This window comes from Gambusia affinis, linkage group LG17 (assembly GCF_019740435.1).
Source record: "Gambusia affinis linkage group LG17, SWU_Gaff_1.0, whole genome shotgun sequence".
Lineage (NCBI taxonomy): Eukaryota > Metazoa > Chordata > Actinopteri > Cyprinodontiformes > Poeciliidae > Gambusia > Gambusia affinis.
In genome coordinates, this window is record NC_057884.1 from 26,137,426 (window position 1) to 26,161,811 (window position 24,386).

Here is a 24,386-nt window from a genome sequence, read left to right on the forward strand (position 1 = left end):
CACCTGAATAGAATAATTATGGCTCTGGAGAACTGATCTACACAAGGTGGAGGTAATTAAGTCATTTCATTCCAGTGTTTTGTACGGTGGCCGACAGGTGCAAATGCGCAGCAAAAGAGAAAACATGCAAACAAAAAAAAAAAGACACCCCCGAATGAAATGCAGCAAACAAAAAGTGTTGAAAACGGAAGTGCTCCAGACCACTAGGGGGAGTCAAAGAAAATAGTATTCATTTCTATGGGACCAGATGCAAGATTCAGAGAAAGAAATATGAAAGAAAGTAAAGGTACGTATTACTATATTTCTTTTCAGATACGCCGTCTTTTATAATATTATAAATATTATAAACGAAGCGATATTATATTATTAAAGAAGACATATTATATTATAATAATATTTATAATAATATCATAAATATTATAAAAGAAGAGATATAATATTATTAAGGAAGACATATTATATTATTATAATCATGGTGGAGGGTTTGAGGGCCCAATGATCCTGGGAGCTCTGCTGTCTGGGGCTTCATGCCCCTGGTGGGGTCACTAAGGCAGACAGGTCCAGGTGAGGGACCAGACAAAGTGCAGCCCGAAGACCCTATGATGGACAACAACATTGGACTTGGTGTTCCCTCGCCCGGACGTGGGTCACCGGGGCCCCACTCTGGAGCCAGGCCTGGAGGGGGGGCACAATGGCGAGCGTCTGGTGGCCGGGCTTTAACCCATGGAGCCGGGTTCAGCCTGAAGAGGAAACATGGGCCCCCCCCTCCCATGGGCCCACCACCCATAGGAGGGGCCAAAGGGGTCGGGTGCAATGTGTGATTGGTGGCAGCCGAGGGAGGGGGCCCTGGTGGTCTGATCATCTGTTGCAGAAGCTCTTGGGACGTGGAATATCACGTCTGATCATTTATTTGTTAATTTATCTGCTGCTGTCACAAAACTCTCTTTCACAGAAGTTCTGCTCTTCCTCCTCACCGTCCAGCTGTAACCATGGAGATGAGCATGTGAAGCCACTCTATGCTTCACATGTTATTGATCCCATTAAAGGTGGCGTCTGGTTGTAGGAAATCCCAGTGGAGAAATGAGGATTCCTGGAGCAGACTGAGATTCAGAACCAGAGCGCTGCAGCTGGAGTTCTGATTAGAACTAAAAGCATAGAGACATCATCCGGTTCTACATCATCTGGCTCTAAACCACCCGGTTCTGCTGCTAGTTTATAAATCACTGGACGGATTAAAGATCTGCTGCTGGATCAACCTGCTGGTTCTGGTTCTGATTCTGCTCTGCATCAGAAGCAGAACCAAACATGGGGAAGCAGCATTCAGCTTCTATGCACCACAAATCTGGAACAAACTTCCAGAAAACTGAAAAACAGCCAAAACCCTGATCTCCTTTAATCCATAAATGAATCATTCATAAGCATTTTGATATTTTTGTTGATTTGTTTTCTAGATTCATGTTGTAAAAACTTTCTGCTGAAATGTTTGAATAAATCTGATCCTGACAGGGAAGATGATTCATGAAGATGAAGAGGAGGATGATGATCCCCTGCACCCCCCTCCCTGCTCCTCTGTTGCCATGGAGACGGCGATGTCGGGCAGGAGGCCGGACCTGGTGTGCATCGTGTGTTTCGGCAGCTACGACTTGCTGACGCGGTTGCCACGGCGACTCCACTGTGGCCACGCCTTCTGCCAGGCGTGTCTGAAGAGACTCGACACGGTGATCAACGAGCAGGTGAGGTCAAGAGGTCAAGAGGTCAGCAGGAGGGCTGTTTCCTAACCCTGACAGGGTCCAGGTTCTGGTTCTGGTTTTGGTCCGGAGCTTGGGTTCTGAAGTGCTGTATCTTCACTGACGTCATGAGTTCTGTTGGGAACCTGACAGGGTCAAAGGTCACTAGAGGACCGGTCTGAACTTCCTCACAGGACGTGACATCAGCAGTCGGGTCTACCCTAAAGGCGCTCCTCTTCCTCCTCCTCTTCCTCAGGCGTGGATCCCGTGTCCTCAGTGTCGGCAGAACACGCCACGGCCGCGCGGCGGTGCCGCCGGTCTGGACCTGGACCTGGCGTCCTTCCTGGCGGTGAAGGCCCAGCAGACCTTCGTCTCCTGCTCCTCTTCCTCCCGAAACTCCGCTCCCGGGGGCGGGGCTTCATCGGGCGACGGGAAGCTTTGGCTGGGGAAGGAGGTTACCGACGACGGCTGGCGGCACGGCGGCCTGGCGGAGCCGCGCTTCCATCGCTACGGCGACTGTTGCCCAGCGCCGTCCTGCTGGCGCTGCTGCTGGTTCTGCTGCCCCGGATGAGGCTAACAGACCGGACCGGAACCGACCCGGCCCTGGAAGAGGTCCAATTCTGATGTGCATTCTTGATTTCCTGGTTCCGGATTAGTTCTGAGTCAGAACCGGGTCGGGTCCGGGTCACTGTGAACAATAATCAGAGCTTTGAAATGTTTCATGTTCAGAAACATCAAATAAAAGCTTTAAAGTTTTGGGTCTTTGATCTCACTGATCTCACCTGCAGGTTGTTTCATAAATCCTTTGTTACCATGGAGACACAAAAAAGCAGATCTGATCAAAACTGGATTCACTCTGAGGTCCAGTTGATCAGTCAGAACATCCTGGTGCTCCATCACTAGTTCATTGCCCAAACTGGACCCTGGCTGGACCCAAATTGGAACCAAACTGGACCCAGATTGGACCCACAGATTGCCTCTGTGAGCAAACATAAAAGGTTTTTCTCTTCCAGATTCAAACCCAAAGCTGCTCAAAGTAGAAATTTATTCTTTACACATAATTTACAAAATAAACAAACTGACAGTTTATGGCTCTCAGCCAATCAGGACCTCACTGATGATGTCACAGTGCTTTCTACCAATCAGAAAGCCCTGTTACGGGCGACGTCGGCAGTGTAGAGCAGACAGAGCTTAGGCACAAAGCACTCTGGAAGTTTGAGTCCGTGTCTTCTTGTCCATCCTGCACAAAGCTCTGCCCTCAGAGCCTGAAGCCAATAACACTGCGCTGCAGCCTCTGGCCTTTGGCCAATCAGAGGCTGCCGAGGGGTTCCCCCATCCTGATTCGCTGTCCTGGCTGCAGGTCAAAGGTGAAGTCTGTCGGCGCCTCGAATAGCAGGACGATGGTGGAGCCCAGGTTGAACTCACCCACAGGCTCGCCTTTACGCAAGGCCACGCCCCCTTCGGTGGCCTTCACCTGGTTGCTCGTGGCAACGTAACTGCGGTCCTGGAACGAACCTTTGCTGTAGCGAGGAGAGTTGGTCCGCAGCTCCTGAGGAAGGAAAGAGACCGGGTCAGACCAGGGGCCTCACCTCTAAAGCGGCACAAAAAATGTGTGACGCCACATTTTACACACGAATTGGCATGTAGAAAAATTTAGTTTGGTCAAAGTTTGTGAAAATATATGTACACTTTTTCTCTGGCGTGAAAATATGCATATAACCAGAGTAATTTCTTCCATTTCTGTTAGATTCCCTTTTATTAATTTAAAGATTTATTTTAAAATAAAATCCTCCTTTCCTTAAGTTCTGGTTGTAGGGTCACATGACCAGCTGAACGTCAGCGTCTTACATGGCTGTTGATCACCAGCGTAGGTAGAAGACGCCGTCCAACAACGTTTTACTGATTACACGGTTTGAGAAGTGGGAACTGCTGAGTGTTATTGTTTTGTTTGGAAGCTAGCATGCTAGCGCTAGCTCCTGGTTCTTGTTTGGGCTCAGTCGATGTAAGCTAACCTGATCTGATGTTTTACCATCTTGATGAAGCATTTAAATTGAAATAATATAAACTCAGGGATGAGAAGAAAGAACATGTACATGTATTGATAAAACCCAGGGTTGATCAACTGGGCCTGTTTACACAGGCCAGGTTCCTGTTCCAGATCCAGATCCAGATCCAGATCCAGATTCAGATCCAGATCCAGATCCAGATTCAGATCCAGATTCAGATTCAGATCCAGATCCAGATCCAGGTTCTTGTTCCAGATCCAGATTCAGATCCAGATCCAGGTTCTTGTTCCAGATCCAGATTCAGATCCAGATCCAGGTTCCTGTTCCAGATCCAGATCCAGATCCAGATTCAGATCCAGATCCAGATCCAGATTCAGATCCAGATTCAGATTCAGATCCAGATCCAGATCCAGGTTCTTGTTCCAGATTCAGATCCAGATTCAGATTCAGATCCAGATCCAGATCCAGATCCAGATCCAGGTTCTTGTTCCAGATCCAGATTCAGATCCAGATCCAGGTTCTTGTTCCAGATCCAGATCGTCTGCTGCCAAGTGGACCAGAGCTAAACCACACAGCAAATCAAGAGAAACATCACATCCTGTCGATTCCTCCCCATCTGTTAGGAGCTACTGGACTGAAAACAACTGGATCTATTATTCATCATTTATCTCACCTACATCAAGGAACTGAACTGGTTAAACTGGTTTTTCCCTTGGATAAAGGGAAAAAACAAGAACCAGTTTGAACAGCTTGTCTGTATATATTGTAAATATCAATACATTTCACTAGTTTTGCACTATTTTGTTGTCTGTGTGTTTTACTAATTACCACTCCCTCCAACAGTCGAATCCAAGAATTTTTCTGATTTCATTAATTCACTCAGTCATTTTAATATTCATGTAAAAAATATATGTTACATGCAGCAATAATGCTAACTTTTTCTGTGGACAATAACAAACTAAAAAGAGTCAAAACTCATAAATCCACTGAAATCTGATTCAGTTATTTAGAGCAGGAAGCATCAAACCCCAGGGTTTATGATTTTAATATTTTATCGTTTAAACGATGAAACTGAACCCGTTTATCCTCAGACAATAAGCCAACAGAAAATACAGAAAATAGAAATAAAGGATGTGAAAACCTCAGTCCAACGTCAACAATCATGTTGCTCAGTTTGAGTCTCATAAAGATGAAACTCCTGGTCTGAATGAATCTATTTATTGTCCCTAAAGAGAAACCAGGGCTGATCAGACAGTTTGATTATTGATCAGGTGTGGAGACAATCACAGGTCCATCAGTAGCTGCATCCAGGTGAGCCGCTACCTGAGGAGAACATGGAGCCATTGATCAGAGATCAGATTGATCAGATTGATCTGCTGGTTTATCAGCGTTTAGATTCATCCAGACTGATCATCCTGGAGCTCTGAGCAGAACTTACAGCAGGTACCAGTACCGGTACCGGTACCGGTCCAGCTGCGGCCGCCCGCTCTGTGAAATGATCTGGAATCTGTAAATGTAACTTGTGTTCATGATTTCTGTGTTTAGAATAAAGATTTATATCCCGGCAACAAGAGTACGCACGGCTTCAGACCTCTGGATTTTTTTGTGAGTTCACTAAACGCACAAAAAACGCGTTTAGTGAATTTAGTCTGTTCTGGTTTATCAGCATTCACACCTGAAACGGACCGGCCCTGGAGTTGGATTAAAGCAGATTAAACTGGGCTGGAGTGAACGCACATTTAAGATCCGAGGCACGGATAAAGTTCCTGGACTCAGCTGTTTGCTGCGGTTCTGGTTCTGATCTGACACTTTTTCCTCTTTTTGCTGTTTTACTCCTCAATCTTCTGAACTAAACATGGCGCTTGTAGCGTTCTGATTGGCCGCTGCTTGCCAAGAGCCCGCCTCCAGTAGGAAATGGTTCTTCTCTCTGATCCTTCAGTGGGACCCATCGGGGTTCCGGTGGGCCCGGACTGACCTGGTCAAAGTAGACCCTGATGGAGCCCACGTTGGTGGCACCCACCGCCGTGAGGGAGAAGAAGCCGTGCCGCCATTGGCCACTCAGCACCACGCGCTCGTTGAGGCAGAACAGTTCCTTGACCCAACGCGCCACGCCCGGATTCACCGACATCAGCGAGCCTGGCGGTGACATGGAGCAGTGAATGCCGGCACGGTGACGGCCCGCTCGTCGCCGTGCCAACACTTACCTGGGAAGTGGCGACGCAGCTCCACCCTCCAGTCGGCCGGCGAATGAAAGCAGTGGTAGTCGCCCGGTGCCAGGTAGACGACCACGTGGAACAGGGCGCGATCCGGAGACGACAGCAGCCGGTCCTGGAAGGACGCCGGGTCTGAAACGGAACCGCACAGGTCAGTACCCAAACTGGAACTGGAGTTCGGGTGGGTCGGCGCCGCTCACCCGGGCTCTGCCTGCTGGGCGGTCCCAGGAAGTTCTCCAGGCTGTAGGTCACGCCCTTCACCTGCTCCACTTGCGAGTTCTGGACCCGCCCAAAATGGAGGATCCTGCCGTCAGCCGGCGATGTCTGCAAACAGAGCCAGAACCCAGTGACCCAACAGAACTAGAACCAGCTGGTGTCCCGACGGTACCAGAGCCAAAGAGTTCTGCTGGTTCTTCCTTCCACACTGAAGCGGTTCAGATGAAAACCCAAATCAATGTGCCTGTCCCGTCAGAGAGTGGCTGTAAGGTTCTGGTTCTGGTTCCGGTGGGAGAAGCTTACCAGGCAGGAAACGGCACAGACGGGTCGGACTGCGGGTTTGAGGCGGCGGCGGAAGAACTCGCCCAGGTTCTTATAGTGATGCAGGTCCTCCACTGCTGCCTCCTGGTGGACAGACAGAGGAACAACATCGTCAGAGGAGCCAGTACCGTTCTGGTTCTGGTTCTGGTTCTTGTCAAGACCTGCATGTTGACCCCGAATGTCCAGATGTAGAGGGAGTAGATGGGTTTTCGGAGCCAGGTGGGTAGGTCCAGTCCGTTCAGCCGGCCCCAGGCCCGGGACACGAAGCGGGTCGGGAAGGTCCGGTAAAGCGCCACCTGTGGGTCCAAACAGAAACTACAGCATCACTGGGCACTGGGCCAGTTCCAGTTCCCTCGGGTCATAGAGCAGCAGGAGGAAACACAACAGGGTGTACGTATGTGGTCGCGCTCCTCCCTTTTTCTCATCATCCAATCAGAAGCCCTGTCAGAGCTGCTCTTACCCGATTGGCCAGCGGCCGCAGGGCATTGACAGACAGGAAGAAGCCGAGGAAAGCAATTGGCCGGCGGTGCCAGGGGGCAGGGCGACAGACACCACTACTGAGCGCGCTCAGACGGTGACGCAGAGCCAAACGAGGCACCCGGAGCCTGACAGGAAGGGGCGGAGCATAAAGAAAAGGGGCGGAGACACGATGGTCAGCTGACAGGAAGACAACAATCTGAAAACTAAACCAGTCAGAAACAGGTGTAGAGTGCAGGGCTTCAATGAGCGGTGGCGAGAACGAGGGGGCGGAGCATCAGGAGGGTCAAAGGTCAGCACAGGAGATTAGGCAGCTAGTTAACTAGCCCCCACCTCCAGGTCCAGCTTGGTTCTGGTTCTAGCTGGACCAGCTGAGGTTCTCTGAAGCAGGGACCCATCCAGAACCAGTAGAACTGGGCCAGTGGCTGGATAACTGGGTCAGCAGGCTTCCAGAGGATCAGAGGCCATCTCCATGGCAACCTGTAATCTGCTCTAATCTGGTTTCATCTCCTGATAATCTCTCTCTTTCTCCAGGTCGGGTCCAGAATCGCTGACGGCTCTCCCAGACTTATCGTAACAGTTCTGCTGGCAGAGCGGATCTGGTTCCTGACCCGATTCCTGATCCAGGTCGGATCAGTAGGTTTCTGGAGTAAAGAAATGATTACAGGTTCTGGTTCTGGCGCCTGAGCCAGGTTCTATGGTAGCCGGAGTGGACCTCAAGGTGCAGCTGGATTGGATCAGAGGCAGGCAGCAGCTACAGGTCAGAGGTCAGGGCCGGTCCGGTTCTGAAGGATTCCTCTCCCCCACCTGAAAGGTCCAACAGCTCCACTCCTTCCGCCCCCTCCCCCGCCGCCGCCCTCACCCCGCCGCCGCCTCACCTGCCGCAGCGGGCCGCGGTGCGGAGGCCTGCAGAACCTCACCATGAGCGCGCAGGTCGGGCCGGCGCCGGGAGCTGAGCAGGCCGGCGGCACATAGCGAGTGAGGCTGAGCCGCAGAGGCAGCAGAGGAAAAGGAGAAGAGGAGGAGGCGGTTGGGGTTAAGGCGGCTAGGCTCCGCCCACTCTGCCACGCCGCTGTTATTAATAGCACACGGGTCAGAGTCCGTGGTGTGATGGAAAAATCCGGATCGATGCCCACGATTGGTCCTTCAGACGGATGAGTCATCACTCTGCTGATCAATACGCTGATCAACTATCAGCTGGGAGCTGACCAATCACAGCCTGCTGCTGTAATGCCTGGTTACTGATTGACCAATCACAGCAGGTTATCTGACCAATCAGGAGGCAGGCTGGCTATAAGGAGAGGTAGCAGGACTGTGTGACATCACCTTCACCTTTCACCCAGAGAACCAATTAGAGTGAGGTCATCCACCTGAGTGATGTCACTGACTTGGCTCCACAGGATTGGTTAAACTTGCCCTGTTACATAAGCGGTTCTGCACGTGCTCAGAAACAAAGTTGGCTGCTGATTGGTCGGTTCTGAGGAGGCACACCTACAGGTTCACCTGCAGTCCGAAACAGGACCGGGTCCGCTGCTAGAGCAGGAAGTGAAGGTGGGGTTACCATGGTAACTGCTCCAGTGTCTGAATCAAGTGTTTACAAACACATGCTTCTGCTGCTGTGACCTTAATGTTGCCATGGTAACCTGCCCAATAATGTCTCAGGTCTCTGAATAAACCGGACCCAGCTTCAGAACTGGGTCAGAACCAATCCAACTGCGCAAGACAAAATGAAAAGACGAAGTGACATTAAAAACGTTTGAGACCTTCTGGCAGGGGATTTACCACTCCCATCATTAGGCCACGCCCTCTTTACATTTAGAAGGCATAAGCTCCACCCACTCTGCTATAGATCTCAGTGGGACAATGCAACTGAACTAGCTCCGCCCTCTAATGTGTGTCTTACCTGAGTAGGCGTGGCTAAATGGGGTGTAGCCTCTTCATCCGGTTGGACCCGCCTTTTGTACTGGTGGTAACCAAGGTAACAGCCTCCAGTAACGATGAGCAGCGTAACCGGCCGGGGTCGGTGCAGTGGGCGGAGACCTGCAAAGACAGAAGAAGCTGGTTGGCTGACAGATCTGATGTCATCATCATTTACCTCCTGCAGGGACTCACCACTGCTCAGGCTGCGGCTCTGGCTGCAGCGTGGCGACGGCGCCCTGAAACACACACAGCGCATAACGTCTCACGTGAGCTCAAAGGATGGTCACATGACCCCAAACAATGGTCACATGGTGCTACGATACAGTTTTATTACCCCTAAAACTGTATCTATACTAATCCTATTCAGGGGTACTAAAACTGTACCCCTGAATAGGATTGCCATTCATCCCGTAAAATACAGAGTCGTCCCATATTTGGAAGTTAAATGTGCCTCCCGTTAAATGATTGATTTAAAGTCAATCATTTGAATTTCTCTCTTAGACCGCAACCCACTTCCTCCATTATTATTTATGTATCGTATTGAACCGATACATAACTGTCCGATAAACACGCCTATTATACACACATCAACACAAAGTTTAACAATAACGCCCAAAATAAAACACAGGAAATATTAAGGTCAGCTAAATTGTCGTTGCAGGAGCTAAAGGACCCCAGAACGCTGCGGACCAACGCTGAACGTCACAGTTGCCTAGAGACGGACACTGCGCAGCCGCGGTCAGCTGCTATCAACCCGTCTTTTTAAAACGTCCTCGACCCGATTCCATGTCCTTAGAAGCAAAAACGCTTTTAAAAATACAGATGTGAGTGAAAAGACGCGCATTATAAGCTGAACAATTTCAGAGAGGATGGATAGTGTGTACATCGAAAGACAAAAAAAAAAAAAAATGTCCGTCGTGGCGCAGTGTACTATATATCAGACTGAATGGATGAGGAGAGGAACTGCAGACCAATCAGAACCTTCAGAACCAGAAATCATCCTCAACCATCTCCTGAGGCTGACATGGTACAGAACATTTAGTTATGATTGATTAAGTTTCTCATTGTGATTTTACTTGACTATTGTGGTTTGATTCTTTGCTTAGGATGTTTAGTTTGGATGATATATATATATATATTTTTTTATAAATTTTATTTTAAGTTTTCAAGGTTTAAAACATACAGATAAAGCCCAGACACACAGGTCATACATAAAACATTCCAGTTGACAAATGGTGTACACACACAACAAATGTATACAAAGTCATATACATAGGAATGCATACGGCCATTAAGGTGAGACAGAGGGGAGAGTCTAACTTGGTGTTCAACTTAGTCTGTTCTGTGAAAAGTGTTCCAGGAAGGGATTCCAGTGGCATGAAAAAGTGTCTTTAGAGCCTTTGCGAAGTCTTTCCATCTGTATAATGGACATCATGTCCGTCACTCAAAGGCGGAATGAGGGGGGAACAGAGGATCTCCAGTCCCTCAGGATTAGTCTCTTGGCAACAATCAGTCCCAGTTCTAACGGTTGCTGCATTGTAGCGGGTATAGTCCCTAAGTTTGGATGATATTTAATAAATAATAGCATTAGCCAAAATAAGTGGCCATTTAAAGAACAAATCATATGAATAGATTAACAGTAAATACATAAGTATTTCCTACATTATATTACTTTCTGTGTGTTTTATTCAGAAATGTTTTTATATTTTATGAATAATTGTTCAGTGGTCATTTAATGTATTATTTCACTAATATTTTATTAACGTGGTTTACCAATTTGGATAATCTGACTTCCTATCAATGAAGAAAAAACATCCATCCATCCATTCATTTTCTATTCACCCTTGTCCCTAATGGGGTCAGGAGGGTTGCTGGTTCCTCTCCAGCTAACGTTCCGGGCGAGAGGCGGGGTCACAGGGTCACCCTGGACAGGTCACCAGTCTATCGCAGGGCAACACAGAGATACACAGAACACACAACCATTCACACACACACTCAGAATTTAGAGAGACTAGGCCTGTCACGATAGCAAATTTTGCTGAACGATTAATTGTCTCAAAAAACTATTGCGATAGACGATAGTATTGTTTGAAGACCTTTTTACACTGATTTAATGGAAATGACGTAATAATGCATGTGATTTCCTGCCAAAGGTGGATGCACTTTATTTTTAAAAGAACACCCAACACTGGAACTGATAAACAAAGTAAACAAAACAACCAAAAATAAAAATAAAATTGATTCTCAGTCTCCATTAGCAAAAATGTACTTGAATAAAAAAGAAATAACATAAAGCCAAAGTATAAATAAATACTGCATTCAACCAAAAGAGTTCAGAATATAAAGTCTGTTTACCATATTGCCCTTCAGTAATCATTAGATTTAAATAGAGAAGATGGGCACATGCAAGATTTGCAAAAGGGCACCTGATGCAATAGTTCACACTACACGTTAGTTCACACCTACATTTTCCCCTTATGACAATCTCAGAACTTTGATCGTTCTAAGATTGTGGCTTGTGATCATCCTGTAGTGTGTGGTGTGTTACGGTAGATCGTTGTGGCGCTCCGATCTAAATCAGGGGTTTTCCCCACTGGGAGCTTAACGCAGCCTGTTGAATGTGACAGGTAGCCAATCAGAAAGCCGGATTCTGCTCCTGCTTTCTGAGGGGAAATTAACGAGGGGAATCCCAAACAGCTGACACGGCGCAACACGAAGTCCAGCGGACATTGGAGATGATATGTGGAAACAACATTAATGTTTATAAAACATTTCGCACAAAGAATATAGAAATGACGAGGGGAGGAGTTGGAGCGAAATCGCTACGTTGATGACCCCGGTAACTTTTCAGCTGTTCTTCGTTAACGTGACATAAATCGGTTCTAATGATTTTCATTCAGTCAGGACGTTACGCTGACACTAGAGACACATGCACTGCAGGTAGATTGTAGTAAAGCATTGATTAATGCCTGGTTTTAAAATTAGTTAGCTGGACTTGTAGCCAGCCATTGGAACCGTTCTACCTAGGATTTCTGTCGGCTAATGTGTGGTCTCAGATTTTGAAAATGGGCCGACAATTGACCGACAGCACTAAGATGGTGTAGTGTGCGCTGGGCATTACACTAAGGAAATGAGGAAGGGAGGGTCAGTGGAGAGCACCGGAGTTGAGCCTTTTTCATTTAGCGTCATCAACAGAAAGAGAAAAAGGCTGGAAGAGACGATAATGGCGATAATTAAAATGACGTAGATAGTTTTAATTTATCGATTTCTCGTTTATCGCGACAGGCCTAAGAGAGACCAATTAACCTGACAGTCATGTTTTTGGACTGTGGGAGGAAACCGGAGAACCCGGAGAGAACCCACCATGCACAGGGAGAACATGCAAACTCTATGCAGTAAGACCCCGGGCCGGGAATCGAACCCAGGACCTTCTTGCTGCAAGGCAACAGCTCTACCAACTGCGCCACTGTGCAGCCCCGAAGAAAAAACATGATAAATAAAAACACACCAGACCTGCAGGCCAGGGGCGGATCTAGACAGGGGCCAAGAGGGGCTCTTAAGAAAATATAGTAAATAAATGTCTTCTTTTAAATATTCAGTGGTAGATGTTTTTTAAACCTTCACAATTTTATTTTAACGATGAATTAAAGATTATAGTGCTAACCTTTTAGCTGCTGTATAGTGATAGGATCACACTTTCCATCTAATAAATCAGAGATCTGCAACCTGAATCTCTGGAGACACAAGTGGCTCTTTGTTCACATTATTAAATGATGAAATATTAATCTGTTTGTGTTTAATTCTTTTTTTAAGTGACTCCATAAAAACACAGTCTGCACTGGCCCCTTTGATAAATTTGGTCTAGAACCAACCTCTAAAGAAAAGAGTGAAGACCAATATATATATATATATATATATATATATATATATATATATATATATATATATATATATATATATATATATATATATATATATATATATATATATATATATATATATATATATATATATATAACCAGCTACAAGGGGTCAGATTTGTATCATCAGTGCCTTTATTCAGATGACAATTTGCAACACAGAATATTATGCTTAGTGATTTTTTGCAGTGGGCAATGCAGTAGATAATTAATTTAGAATTATTTCTATATTTATGAATGAAATTGCATACAGCATTGGCTTTATTTATTTGAGGAGTATTTTGTAGTTCAGTACAAAATGTATATGTACAAAATATTTGGATAAATAATGGGTTAGTCTGATCCCGGTCTTTAGCCTTGATAATTACTTTTATTGGTATTTTTTGAAGTTTGATTAATGACTGTTGTGTTTTGTAATTAATTTCCCAGATCTCTCTGGAGTCACTTAAATAAGGTCAAACTAAAGAACAGTACAGAATGTTAGCAGATGATGGCAGGTATGATGTAATCTAAAGATTCTGTTTCAAAATGAGTTTATACACCTCTGGAAAAAATTTAAAGTTTCTCTGATTTTACTCTATATAGGTATATGTTTGAGTAAAATTAATATTGTTCATTGTTCTTAATCTGTGAATTACTGACGACATGTCTCTTAATTTTGTTTGTGAATGTATGTAAATAAGCAGTTAAATTTAGAAAACACACCAACGAATATCTTCCCCTGGGTCTTAGCCCTGCTGGGGGCTCAGCACCCCTAAAGGTCAGATCCTAGAATCGCCCCTGGTGTGCTTAAAGAGCTCAGGTGTTCCAGCTGAATTTACCTGCATTTCTTCGATGCTCCGCTCAATAACCTCGCAGTGGCCACCGCCATCATCTTCGTAGGATGTGACGTCAGCAGATGTTGCGTCAGGCTTCTTCTTCTTCCTCTGAAGAGGGTTGCGCAGGCGCAGTGCTGTTCCTTAGCGGTATCGGAGATTTTTAGATAAAGGAGAGGAAATGGATCTCCAGATAGATCCGTCTCACAACAGATCGCGTCAGAACCCTAAATGAATCAGAACCACCTAAAAATATGTAGCAAAGTAAATGACATTAGGTCAACAGAAACTGGACCGGACTTGAGGACCAGAACCTCCAGGAAAACTGGCTGCGAGTCGTCAGAACAGGTTAGTGAACTGGACCGGAAAGGTTCTGTTCTTGCGAGGTCGGCCCAGTCTGATTGGACAATATGATTCAACCAGAACCTTTTAGAACCCCCACAACAGTTCTGACAGAACATCAGTACATCAGAACCACCTGACACCGAGTGAAAATCAGAACCAGAGTTCAAATGATTAAACGGACCTGAAGCCGTTGGGAAGCTTGATATACCAGCTGGAATAAAACCCAATCTGGCTCCGAACCCGTTCTGGTTCCAGCTTCACTTGCTGAAACATAATCTGAACAACATAATCTGAACACATAATCTGAACCCAGAACATCAGAATCACAGTTAGAACTGCAGGTAGTCGGCTGCAGAGCCCCTCCTGGACCCTCTCAGAGGTCATTGGCTCATGTGACCCCTGGGTGACATGACCTCTGAGTTGTGTAGTGTTGAGCTGGGTTTTGCTTCCTGTGGCTGGAGATTCTGGGGTCCTTCAAAGTCCTGATGGAGAAGTTGGACTGAGCCTCCACAGACCTGCCCGGTTCTGTAAGACTGACTAATCACAGCCTGAGCTGCTGGCAGACGATTGGACAGGCAGAAAATGTTTCAGAGAAGAAATTACTTTATTTGTCCAAAAATACAGTTTTCATCAGAAATAAACGTCACAGTTCACAACACTCCAGAGTACTGCAGAAACTGGCAGTCCACAGGTGCATCTGTAGAGGGCGGAGCCTCCCGGAGGGGGTGTTGCCTGATCCAAGGCTCAGCCTCTGCAGACATGTCTCCATTCACCCCCTCACACCGTTACCATTGGTGTGTCCATTTAGTCAGCTGTCAGGAAATGATGTCACACGTCCAGGCCCTGCTGAGTCAGGAAGTCATCGAGCTCGCTCAGGCGCTCCACCAGCATCACGTCCAGGTCGCTGCCATCATCTAGCCCGCCGCCATGGACATGTCGCCGCACTGCGGCTCGTTTTCTGGGCACCAAAGAAACAGGAAGACCCACCCCTGGAGGAAACAGGAAGCAGATCAGCGGCTGATGCTGATGAAGAACCAGAGGGGTTGGGTTCATGGCAGACCTTGGGGCTTCTTCCTCTTCCTGGGCTGAGTGAAGTCAGGGAAGAGAAGGAGCCGGCGACGCTTCTGCTGGCCAATCAGGAGCAGCGTTCCATCCTTCTCCCGAGGCTCCTCAAATATGGTTTCCAGGCTCCTACAGGAAACACACAAGGCATGCTGGGAAGCTGAGTTGAAGGCACGTTGTCACCTATTGGTTGTAACCCTAAATGATGTTAGCAACAGTCATTAGCCAATCAGGATCTAATGACAGACTGCCCTGATTGTCAGCACCGACTACAGAAAACATCAATATTAGAACAGATCCTGTCAGACCTCTGAGGTTCTGTACCAGTACCTACCTGATGTTGGGCGGGGCCTCGTAGTTCTTGTTGGTGTAGATCTCCTCCAGGCTGAACTCCTTCTTCTTCAACCTGAGGAACACAGGAAGCATCATCATCAGCATCATCAACCAGAACCGCCTTGAACTGCTCCTGAGGTCGAGTTTTGACAGGTTCACCAGAACATTCCACAACCAGATTTATTGGCAGTGTTCACGGAAATTCTCCAGCTGTGGGAGACAGAGTGGATGGAGACGCTGGTTAAATCCAGAAGATTCCGAGGATTCAACTGGGTCAGAACCATCATCACTCTGGAGGAAAATCTGGAAAAATCCTCAAAATTAAACTAGGATTGCGAAAAAACTGGAACACAGGTCAGATATCCAGGAAGTCCAGCTTCCTGAATGTTGGTTCTGATGGCCAGATGGGATGTGGAGGTCCAAACCGGACAGATGTGCGAAAGTTACAAAGATCAGTTCTCTAAGCCCCATTGACACTGCGCCGCTCTTCAGCTGAACCATAACCTATTTGCTGCGGTCCATCTGCTCGTTAAGAAGTGACCTTTTCCCTTTCGGCTCGTTTTGAAACCAGGTTTCAGATTGGAACGGTCCTGTGACGCCCCGGCAGATAAGCCAAGTACTGAGCGCACACATGCACAGAACCAACGGCTTATTCTGTGCTTCAACAGAAACAATGGCGGACAGCGTAATGTCTGGGACAGAAAATGTAGGAGACGGGTTACTGTTAAAATACTAGCGCCACCCAGTGGCCTGGCAAGACAACTACAGCTGACTGGAAGTGCCTTGGTGACACAGTGTAAACGGGAAACGTTTCCCCACCAACATCAGAAACACCAGCACTTTCCAGGCAGCAGAATGGCCAAAAATAACTAAATGACTTCATCATTAAACTGAATATTTCTGAGGTTTCTACGGGATACCCAAAACCCATCAGACAAATTTCTGCTGAAAGCTGGAGAAACTTTTACTGTTTTCTTACCGTTTCGCTTTGGGCAGTCCCATTGGTGTGAGAGGGGTCTCCCGCGGCGATGCACGCCGTATTCTGATCTGCGACACTCGTTTACTGACCTGGGTCACAAGAACATCATCATCGTCATCGTCATCATCATCATTATTACCATCATCAACATCATCATCACCTTCAGATTTGTGCTGTGAAACTCGGAGAGCTCTGCTGATTGGTCAGCAGGGAGGGCAGCAGACAGCCCATTGGGTGAACATAAATTTAGTGGCAAGGCTCGTCGCCTTGGCAACCACAGGCTCCAGGAACTGTGATTGGACCGCAGCTTGTGATGACCCTGCAGAGAACCTGTAGAGCTGAAACAGAGATGGGTTTACCTGTTAGAGCGCGCACACACACACACACACACACACACACACACTCACACACACACACACACACACACACACAGTGTGTTTCAGGTAATCTGTTACCTGGTCGTCGGTCTTCTTATGTAGCTGAGGATGACATATAAGTTAGTTAGTAAATAAATGGATTAATGATGTAACTTATTAATCAGCTGATTGGTAAATCAGGAGAAACGGGAAGAACCAATGAGTCCATCACCATGGTAACAGACTCTGGACGCAGACTATTCAGGAAAACCTGGAGCATGCTGTTTCCAATGGTAACGTCCGGATTAACCAAACTGCAGTCAGACCAACCTTCTGCTGGCAGCTACAGTGACCCCTAGAGGGATGATGGCGAACTGCTACCGTTCAGCCCTGAGCAATGGATCCACGTTAAAGCTTTCATGGAGCAGCGGCTGCCGCCTTGCAGCGACAGAGTCCCGGGTTCAAATTCCACCGACCCCTCTCCCTACCCCATGGCCCCGCCCCCTACCTGTGGTCACTGTCCAAACTGGGCGGTGCTGTCCAGTCCCTCAGAGGACGCAGAGGACTCCAATGGGCTCCACCCTTCACCCAGTCTAACACCGTCTCCATGGCACCGGCAGACAGGTGCAGCATGGGGGCGGGGTTCTGCAGCCATGGCTGTTGGTGGGTCCGGTTGGAGGACAGGTGATTGATGATGTCAGAAAACGTCCACTGTCCCAGCAACACAGCGAGGCCTTGTGATTGGCTGCAGGTCTGGTCAATCACAGCCGCCCGAAGAGGAAGCAGTGCATGCTGGGAGCTAAGAAAGAAGCAGAGCAGGTCAGAACCGCGTCACCTGGGAGCTCAACCTTCAGAGACCCGGACTCACCTGTAGCCGTTCTTCTTCACCAGTACGCTGAAGCCCCGCTCTGATTGGCTGACTTTTCGTCTGCGTTTCTTCTGGTTGAAGTCATGGAGGACAAGAGGCTCTGCCTCTTCGTCCTCAGGTCCTCCTCTTCCTCTGACAGAGACCGCCATCTGACCCACAAACTTCTCCTCTTCCTCCTCCTCCTCCTCCTCCTCTTCATTCCCTGGAGGAAGAAAGCCTTCATGGCTTCTCTTCCTCTTCCTCTTCCTCACCTCCTCTCCTTCACTGCCCCTCCTACTCTGCTCTGATTGGCTGAAGCTGCAGGAAGGAGTTGGGTTGATACGGTCTGATGAAGTGGAGGGTGACCACGAAGAGGAAGTGATGACATGAGGCAACGATGCCGATGAGGAAGCGAAGGAGCTGCAGGTGATACGAGGAGGACCTGGTGAGGAAGAAAGCAGGTGAGGTTAGGTGACTAACCTAGCTTCTGGACAGGCTCCTCCCCCTGCTGAGGAGGGGGAGGAGCCTGTCCAGAGGCTGTGTGTTTTCTAATAAAACAGACTGCAAGCGTCTCTTCTGCGGTGAGCATTTTACTGGCAGGGCAAAATTATTCATTAAAGAAAGATGGGTTAAGTTTTTATAGTTGATGTATTGAGCAGGGAGCGCACCAATCAGAGCGCTGGTGCCTCTGAATGTTGGCTACGTTGCACACGCTGTTGTGGCTTGATCTCTGAAGTTTACCTCTTCGCTGATAGGCTCACTTATATCAACCTCCTGTGAGGATTCATGTTTCTTTGTAGAATTTATCAAGGTAGGAGTCAAACTTAAATCCACCTCGTTTGCTCTGCTGGTGCAGCTCAATGTTCACAGTTGCACCTTTAGAGGGGTGAACAAAGCATTTTATGCAGCGTGTTCATTTACGTCTCAACATGCTGACTCTGCGATTCTGCTCTGATAAAGTTTGAGTTCCCGGTTAGCCGGTGCGTTGTGGTTCAGGTTTGTGCGTTGTGTAGGAGCTAGTGAGCTCGCCTCGTGACTAGCGCAGCACGCTGCTTTGTTTTTTACGTTATGCGGCGACACAATGCATATTAAATACTGTGTCTACTCAAGTAGAGTAGTCAGGTAGAGTTGTATTATTACTGTATTACTGTATTGTAATACAGTATTATTACAATACAGTACAGTAATAATACTGTAGTTTGTTTAGAGATCAGAACAACTCGTCCCATGAAACTCTGGCAACCGAGACATTTTCTGTGCTGCTTATTTCTCAACAGACACAAAATGGAAGAGCTACTAAAGCCCCAGAAATTAAATCTCCCGTTGGTCCATAGGGTTAGGGTTCAGATGCGCAGTGCAGCGGATTTAGCTAATCATGCAGGGCCGGTCCAATGTTGAATGAGGCCTGGAGCAGAATTAGATTTAAGAGCCCCATTAGCACCTCTAACAGCATTTCAATATAAATTTAGTGAAATCTGGGAGAGGGGGGCTAGTTTAATTGGCTGAGCAGTCAATTAAGTGAACTTGCCAGCTCCTTAAAATCCTAAATTTAAATGTTAAACAATTTAAAATCTTTTAAATGATCTATGCATCAATGTTCTCTTAGTTCATTTATGCCTTGGGCCTGTTCCACATGTGATCAGCATCACGTCTTGTTTTTAGATCCAATAACTGATGACAACTTGGATTTAACACAAATGCAAATAATTTATATTTATTTCAATTGTGTTTTGGATTTGTTGTTTTTAAGATTCTATAGTCGTTTCTTTAGGTTTTCCAGTAACATAGTTACTCTGTAATATTTTACATTTCCTGTCAACTTAACATCTTTTTGTCTAGTTGGTGTGGATGCAGAGGGTGTAAATCCAGAAACACCATCACTGCCATGCGTTCATGTGAATGCTCGGTTCTGCAGGTTCTGCTGCTCTGGGTCAGACTCTGCCTCCAATATGGACGGATGGATAGATGAGTCTTCCCTTATTCACATCTTTGATAAACATGGGGATAAGAAGTTTTTCTGCCAGTAGATAATCCTATCGCTACCCAAAGCTCATGACCATAGATGAGGGTGGGAACGTAGATCGACCGGTAAATCGAGAGCTTTGCTTTTTGGCTCAGCTCTCTCTTCACCACGACGGACCGGTACAGCGCCTGCTTGACGGCAGACGCTGCACCAATCCGCCTGTCGATCTCCCGCTCCCTTCTTCCCCCATTCGTGAACAAGATCCCGAGATACTTGAACTCCTCCACTTGGGGCAGGACACCCGCCCTGACCCGGAGAAGGCACTCTACCCTTCTCCGGCTCAAGACCATGGCCTCGGATTTGGAGGCACTGATCGCCATCCCAGCCGCTTCACAATCGGCTGCAAACCACTCCAGCGAGAGCTGCAGATCACAACCTGATGAAGCCAAAAGGACCACATCATCCGCAAAAAGCAGAGATTTGATCCTAAGGCCACTAAAACGGATCCCCTCAACACCTTGGCTGGTCCAGAGATTCTGTCCATAAAAGTAATGAACAGAATCGGTGACAAAGGGCAGCCCTGGCAGAGTCCAACTCTCACCGGAAACGAGCCCGACCTACTGCCGGCAATGTGGACCAGACTCTGACACCGGTCCTACAGGGACCTGACAGCCCGTATCAAGGAGCCCGGTGCCCCATACTCCCGGAGAACCACCCACAGGGCTCCCCGAGGGACACGGTCGAACGCCTTCTCCAAGTCCACAAAACACATGTAGACTGGTTGGGCGAACTCCCAGAACCCTCCAGGACCTGCTGAGGGTGTAGAGCTGGTCCAGTGTTCCACGACCAGAACCAGAACCACACTGCTGTTCCTGAATCCGAGGTTCAACAATCCGACGGACCCTCCTCTCCAGAACCCCTGAATAGACCTTGCCAGGGAGGCTTAAGAGTGTGACCCCCCCTGTAATTGGAGCACACCCTCCGGTCCCCCTTTTTGAACAGGGGGACCACCACCCCGGTCTGCCAATCCAGGGGAACTGCCCCCGATGTCCATGCGATATTGAAGAGTCGTGTTAACCAACACAACCCTACAACATCCAGAGCCTTGAGGAACTCCGGGCGGATCTCATCCACCCCCGGGGCCCTGCCACCGAGGAGCTTTTTGACCCCCTCGGTGACCTCGACAACAGAGATTGGAGAGCCCAACCCAGAGTCCCCAGGCTCAGCTTCCACAATAGAAGGCATGTCGGTGGGATTGAGGAGGTCTTCGAAGTATTCTGCCCACCGGCTCACAACATCCCGAGTCGAGGTCAGCAGCACACCATCCCCACTGTAAACAGTGTTGGTGCTGCACTGCTTCCCCCTCCTGAGACGCCAGATGGTGGACCAGAATCGCCTCGAAGCCGTACGGAAGTCTTTCTCCATGGCCTCTCCAAACTCTTCCCACGCCCGAGTTTTTCCCTCAGCAACCACCCGAGCCGCATGCCGCTTCACCCGCCGATACCCATCTGCTGCTTCCAGAGTCCCACAGGCCAAAAGGCCCAATAGGACTCCTTCTTCAGCCTGACGGCTTCCCTTACCGAAGGTGTCCACCAACGGGTTCAAGGGTTGCCACCATGACAGGCATCAACAATCTTGCAGCCACAGCTCAGATGAGCCGCCTCGACAATGGAGGCACAGAACACGGTCCACTCAGACTCCATGTCCCTCACCTTCCCCGGGACGTGTTCGAAGTTCTGCCAGAGATGGGAGTTAAAGCTCCGTCTCACAGGGGATTCCGCCAGACGTTCCCGGCAGACCCTCACAACACGTTTGGGCCTGCCAGGTCTACCAGGTAGTGGTCAGTGGACAGCTCCGCACCTCTCTTCACCCAAGTGTCCAAGACATACGGCCGCAGGTCCGATGAAACGATGACAAAGCCGATAATCAAACTGCGGCCTAGGGTGTCCTGGTGCCAAGTGCACATATATATGGACACCCTTATGCTTGAACATGGTGTTCGTTATGGACAATCCATGACGAGCACAGAAGTCCAATAACAGAACACCACTCGAGTTCAGATCGGGGGGGCCGTTCCTCCCAACCACGCCCCTCCAGGTCTCACTGTCGTTGCCCACGTGAGCGTTGAAGTCCCCCAGCAGAACAAGGGAGTCCCCAGGTGGAGCACTCTCCAGTACCCCCTCTAGGGACTCCAAAAAGGGTGGGTAACCTGAACTGTCATTCAGCCCGTAAGCACAAACGACAGTCAGGACCTATCATTTCTAATAGTAATATTTTTTTATCATAGCCAACAGTGCCACAGTGTGGTATTATCTAAAATGACACCAGTCAAAGACAAACAATTACTGGGGTAAAGTTAGCCTTCCTGTGTTTACTCTGTAGACTCCATTACAGAATGGACTTGATGATGTCATCAACCCATCGGTGAAAAAATGGCGACCTCCATGGGTGAAAAACATAAGATGTACCTTTTTGAAGTAATATTTTAGTTTATAAAAACAAATACAACATATTTAGACCGACATGTTCAACTAATCCTGGATCCCTTTAAAAAAAAAAAAAGTTTTTGTAAAACACCTGAGTACAGGTAAAGGAGGAATTCAGACCAAAGCAGTGCAGTTCTACTTTAGACAAACCATTTTTAACATGTGAAAAAGAAGGATTTAAAGTCATGATGGATCCATTTTAAATCATATTTTGTGCTACAATTGTGATAATGACAAGTGACAATAATTCATGATCTACTCATGACCTTTTTTCAGGTCCCTCAGAACCTACCAGAGCCAATCAGGGGCCTACAAACACCTTTAACATCTCCAGGTGTATTGAGTCCTTTGGTCAGCAGTCATATAAATGTGTGATTTGAATCAGTAAAATGTTCTCGATAACTGAATTAAATCATTTTCATATTTATCAATGCACCTATAAGGGTTAATAATCCACAGGCAATTTTAGGGTTTAAACGTCATTAATCTGCATTTATTGTAACATTAGAAGAACTTTATCACGATAAACAATAAACCCTAACCGCCAACCCCCATTAACCTCTTCAGTCGCAGGAAATGGACCCACCTCCGCTTCCTCCGTCCTTCCTCCTCTTCCTCCTCTTCCTCTCCAGAGAATCCATACGACGGCCGAGCGACGACAAAGCTCCTCGTAGGAGGCGCCGCACCTCCATGCGGTGAGCCGCCAGGAGGCGGGGCAAGAGGGAGGCACAGGAGCAGCAGGGAGAGTCCGGGGGGGCGGGGCCTCCTGCAGGTGAATAGCTGGATTTAACACCTTTACCCGAGGATGCACAAACCAACAAGGAAGAGACAAAACCACCTGCAGCAGCCTCATCTGTATCAACCAATGGGAGATCAGTGGGCAGGGCTTCTGCTGTCGGGCCACGCCCCCTGCCATGGCTCTCTGTCAGCGGGCGAGAGAGCATATCAAAGCCTGGAGAGAGAGAAAGACAGAGGTGAACTGAGAGAAAACCTGCAGCATCTTTGATTATTGATCAGTTTCCAATCAGAGGAAACTGGCTCAGAACTTGATGTTCTGGGCCGGTTCTGGACGATGGAGGAAAAAAAGAATAAAACATGATCAGATATCAGACTCAGCCAGTCAGAGGCCAGGACAAACATTGCAGTCTGATTGGTCTAAAGCAGGAGTCTCAAACTCCAGTCCTCAAGGGCCGCAGTCCAGCAGTTTTTAGATGAGCCACAGGTACAAAACACTGGAATGAAATGGCTTAATTACCTACACCTTGTGTAGACCAGTTCTCCAGAACTTTAATTATTCTATTCAGGTTTGGTTCAGCAGAGGCTCATCTAAAAGTTGCAGGACTGCGGCCCTCGAGGACTGGAGTTTGAGACCCCTGGTCTAAAGACAGAAAAAACAGCAGAACGGTCCAGAACCCTTCTGGACCAGAACCTTCCCGCCTATTCTTGTGAGTCTGCACTGGTTCTGGGTCCAGGTGTCCTGCAGGTTGGGACACTTGGACCCATCCAGGAGCAGGATGGAGCCGTCTCCATGGAAACCAGGCTGAAGGGTCATGTGGTCAGATTTAGATGGACAGCAACGTGACCCGACACCTGGTTTGATTTAAGGGGAGGAGTGTCCAGGTGTGTCCTCTCCGGCTGCAGACAGAACCAGCCTAATCCAGATATTTCCCAGCAGAACGAGCAAGTTCTGGATCTGGTCTGGACTGTTTGCGCTGATGCAGGTAGCAGATGCTAGCTCCAGTTAGCATACTGGGCGGCGTGTGGAGCTCTGAAAACGGGACGAACCGGGACATTTAGCGGGAGGTTACCTTCCCGGGGTCCGCGGGTCTCCCTGGGTCCGCTAGCTGCTCCTGTGGCTCATTTCTGAGGCTTCCCGGCCCTCTGCAGCCGGATTATCCGCACCGATCAGGGCTGCAGTTTTTGGGGCCGGTGCAACGCTAGCGGAAGTGTTTCTAACAAATTTCCGTTGGGGATTTCAAAATAATATCATTCAACAACTCAAGAGCGAACATAAAGGGAAGACTTTCAAAATAAAAGCCACAATAAAACCGATAAGACGTTTGAACCGGGCTGAACTTGGCTAAAGGTTCGGTTTGGAGATTTAGACCAAAACGAAATTTACCTCTAATTCCTGTCGTCATGTTGCGCAGAGCTGGTTTCCAGGTATTCCATCAACAGGAAGCGGTAGGTAAAACGCACATGAACTAAACCTACCGAACCTCACCGAACCTTGTTGAACCAGGCAGGCAAACATGCAGGTAGATGCTCAGAGTTCAATTGTCTTTTAATCACTTATTAAATGTTGGAAACAGACTCGACCAGAGGCCGTTGCCATGGTAATTCAGTCAACTGCTTTCAGCTTTGCGGGTATTTATATTAACATTTGCACGTGGGGACAGA

At 47.8% G+C, this 24,386-nt stretch overlaps 3 protein-coding genes across 6 annotated transcripts; 1 reads left to right on the forward strand and 2 right to left on the reverse strand.

Moving 5' to 3' along the window:
• Positions 1–487: 487 nt before the first annotated feature.
• rnf224 (ring finger protein 224) lies at positions 488–2,628 on the forward strand. Its single transcript, XM_044143898.1, has 2 exons — positions 488–1,733; positions 1,984–2,628. The coding sequence occupies exons 1-2, from the start codon at positions 1,512–1,514 to the stop codon at positions 2,296–2,298; spliced, it is 537 nt and encodes a 178-aa protein (XP_043999833.1). The 5' UTR covers positions 488–1,511; the 3' UTR covers positions 2,299–2,628.
• A 127-nt stretch (positions 2,629–2,755) lies between these two features.
• pisd (phosphatidylserine decarboxylase) lies at positions 2,756–13,763 on the reverse strand. Of its 3 annotated transcripts, XM_044143896.1 has the most exons (9): positions 13,622–13,761; positions 9,073–9,116; positions 8,864–9,000; positions 6,645–6,779; positions 6,466–6,567; positions 6,147–6,270; positions 5,938–6,078; positions 5,709–5,869; positions 2,756–3,276 (listed from the first exon to the last, which is right to left on the reverse strand). In XM_044143896.1, the coding sequence occupies exons 1-9, from the start codon at positions 13,672–13,674 to the stop codon at positions 3,037–3,039; spliced, it is 1,137 nt and encodes a 378-aa protein (XP_043999831.1). In that variant the 5' UTR covers positions 13,675–13,761; the 3' UTR covers positions 2,756–3,036. The 3 variants fall into 3 exon arrangements, with proteins under 3 accessions (XP_043999831.1, XP_043999830.1, XP_043999832.1); XM_044143895.1 differs by having other exon boundaries at positions 8,864–9,116; positions 13,622–13,763; XM_044143897.1 differs by lacking the exons at positions 8,864–9,000; positions 9,073–9,116; positions 13,622–13,761 and adding exons at positions 6,944–7,088; positions 7,881–8,141.
• Positions 13,764–14,545: 782 nt separating this feature from the next.
• Positions 14,546–24,386, reverse strand: wu:fi75a02. Of its 2 annotated transcripts, none has more exons than XM_044143893.1 (11): positions 24,109–24,386; positions 22,822–22,938; positions 22,573–22,752; positions 17,559–17,979; positions 17,199–17,489; positions 16,790–16,813; positions 16,495–16,672; positions 16,335–16,423; positions 15,357–15,428; positions 15,021–15,151; positions 14,546–14,949 (listed from the first exon to the last, which is right to left on the reverse strand). In XM_044143893.1, the coding sequence occupies exons 1-11, from the start codon at positions 24,125–24,127 to the stop codon at positions 14,789–14,791; spliced, it is 1,683 nt and encodes a 560-aa protein (XP_043999828.1). In that variant the 5' UTR covers positions 24,128–24,386; the 3' UTR covers positions 14,546–14,788. The 2 variants fall into 2 exon arrangements, with proteins under 2 accessions (XP_043999828.1, XP_043999829.1); XM_044143894.1 differs by having other exon boundaries at positions 22,825–22,938; positions 24,109–24,384.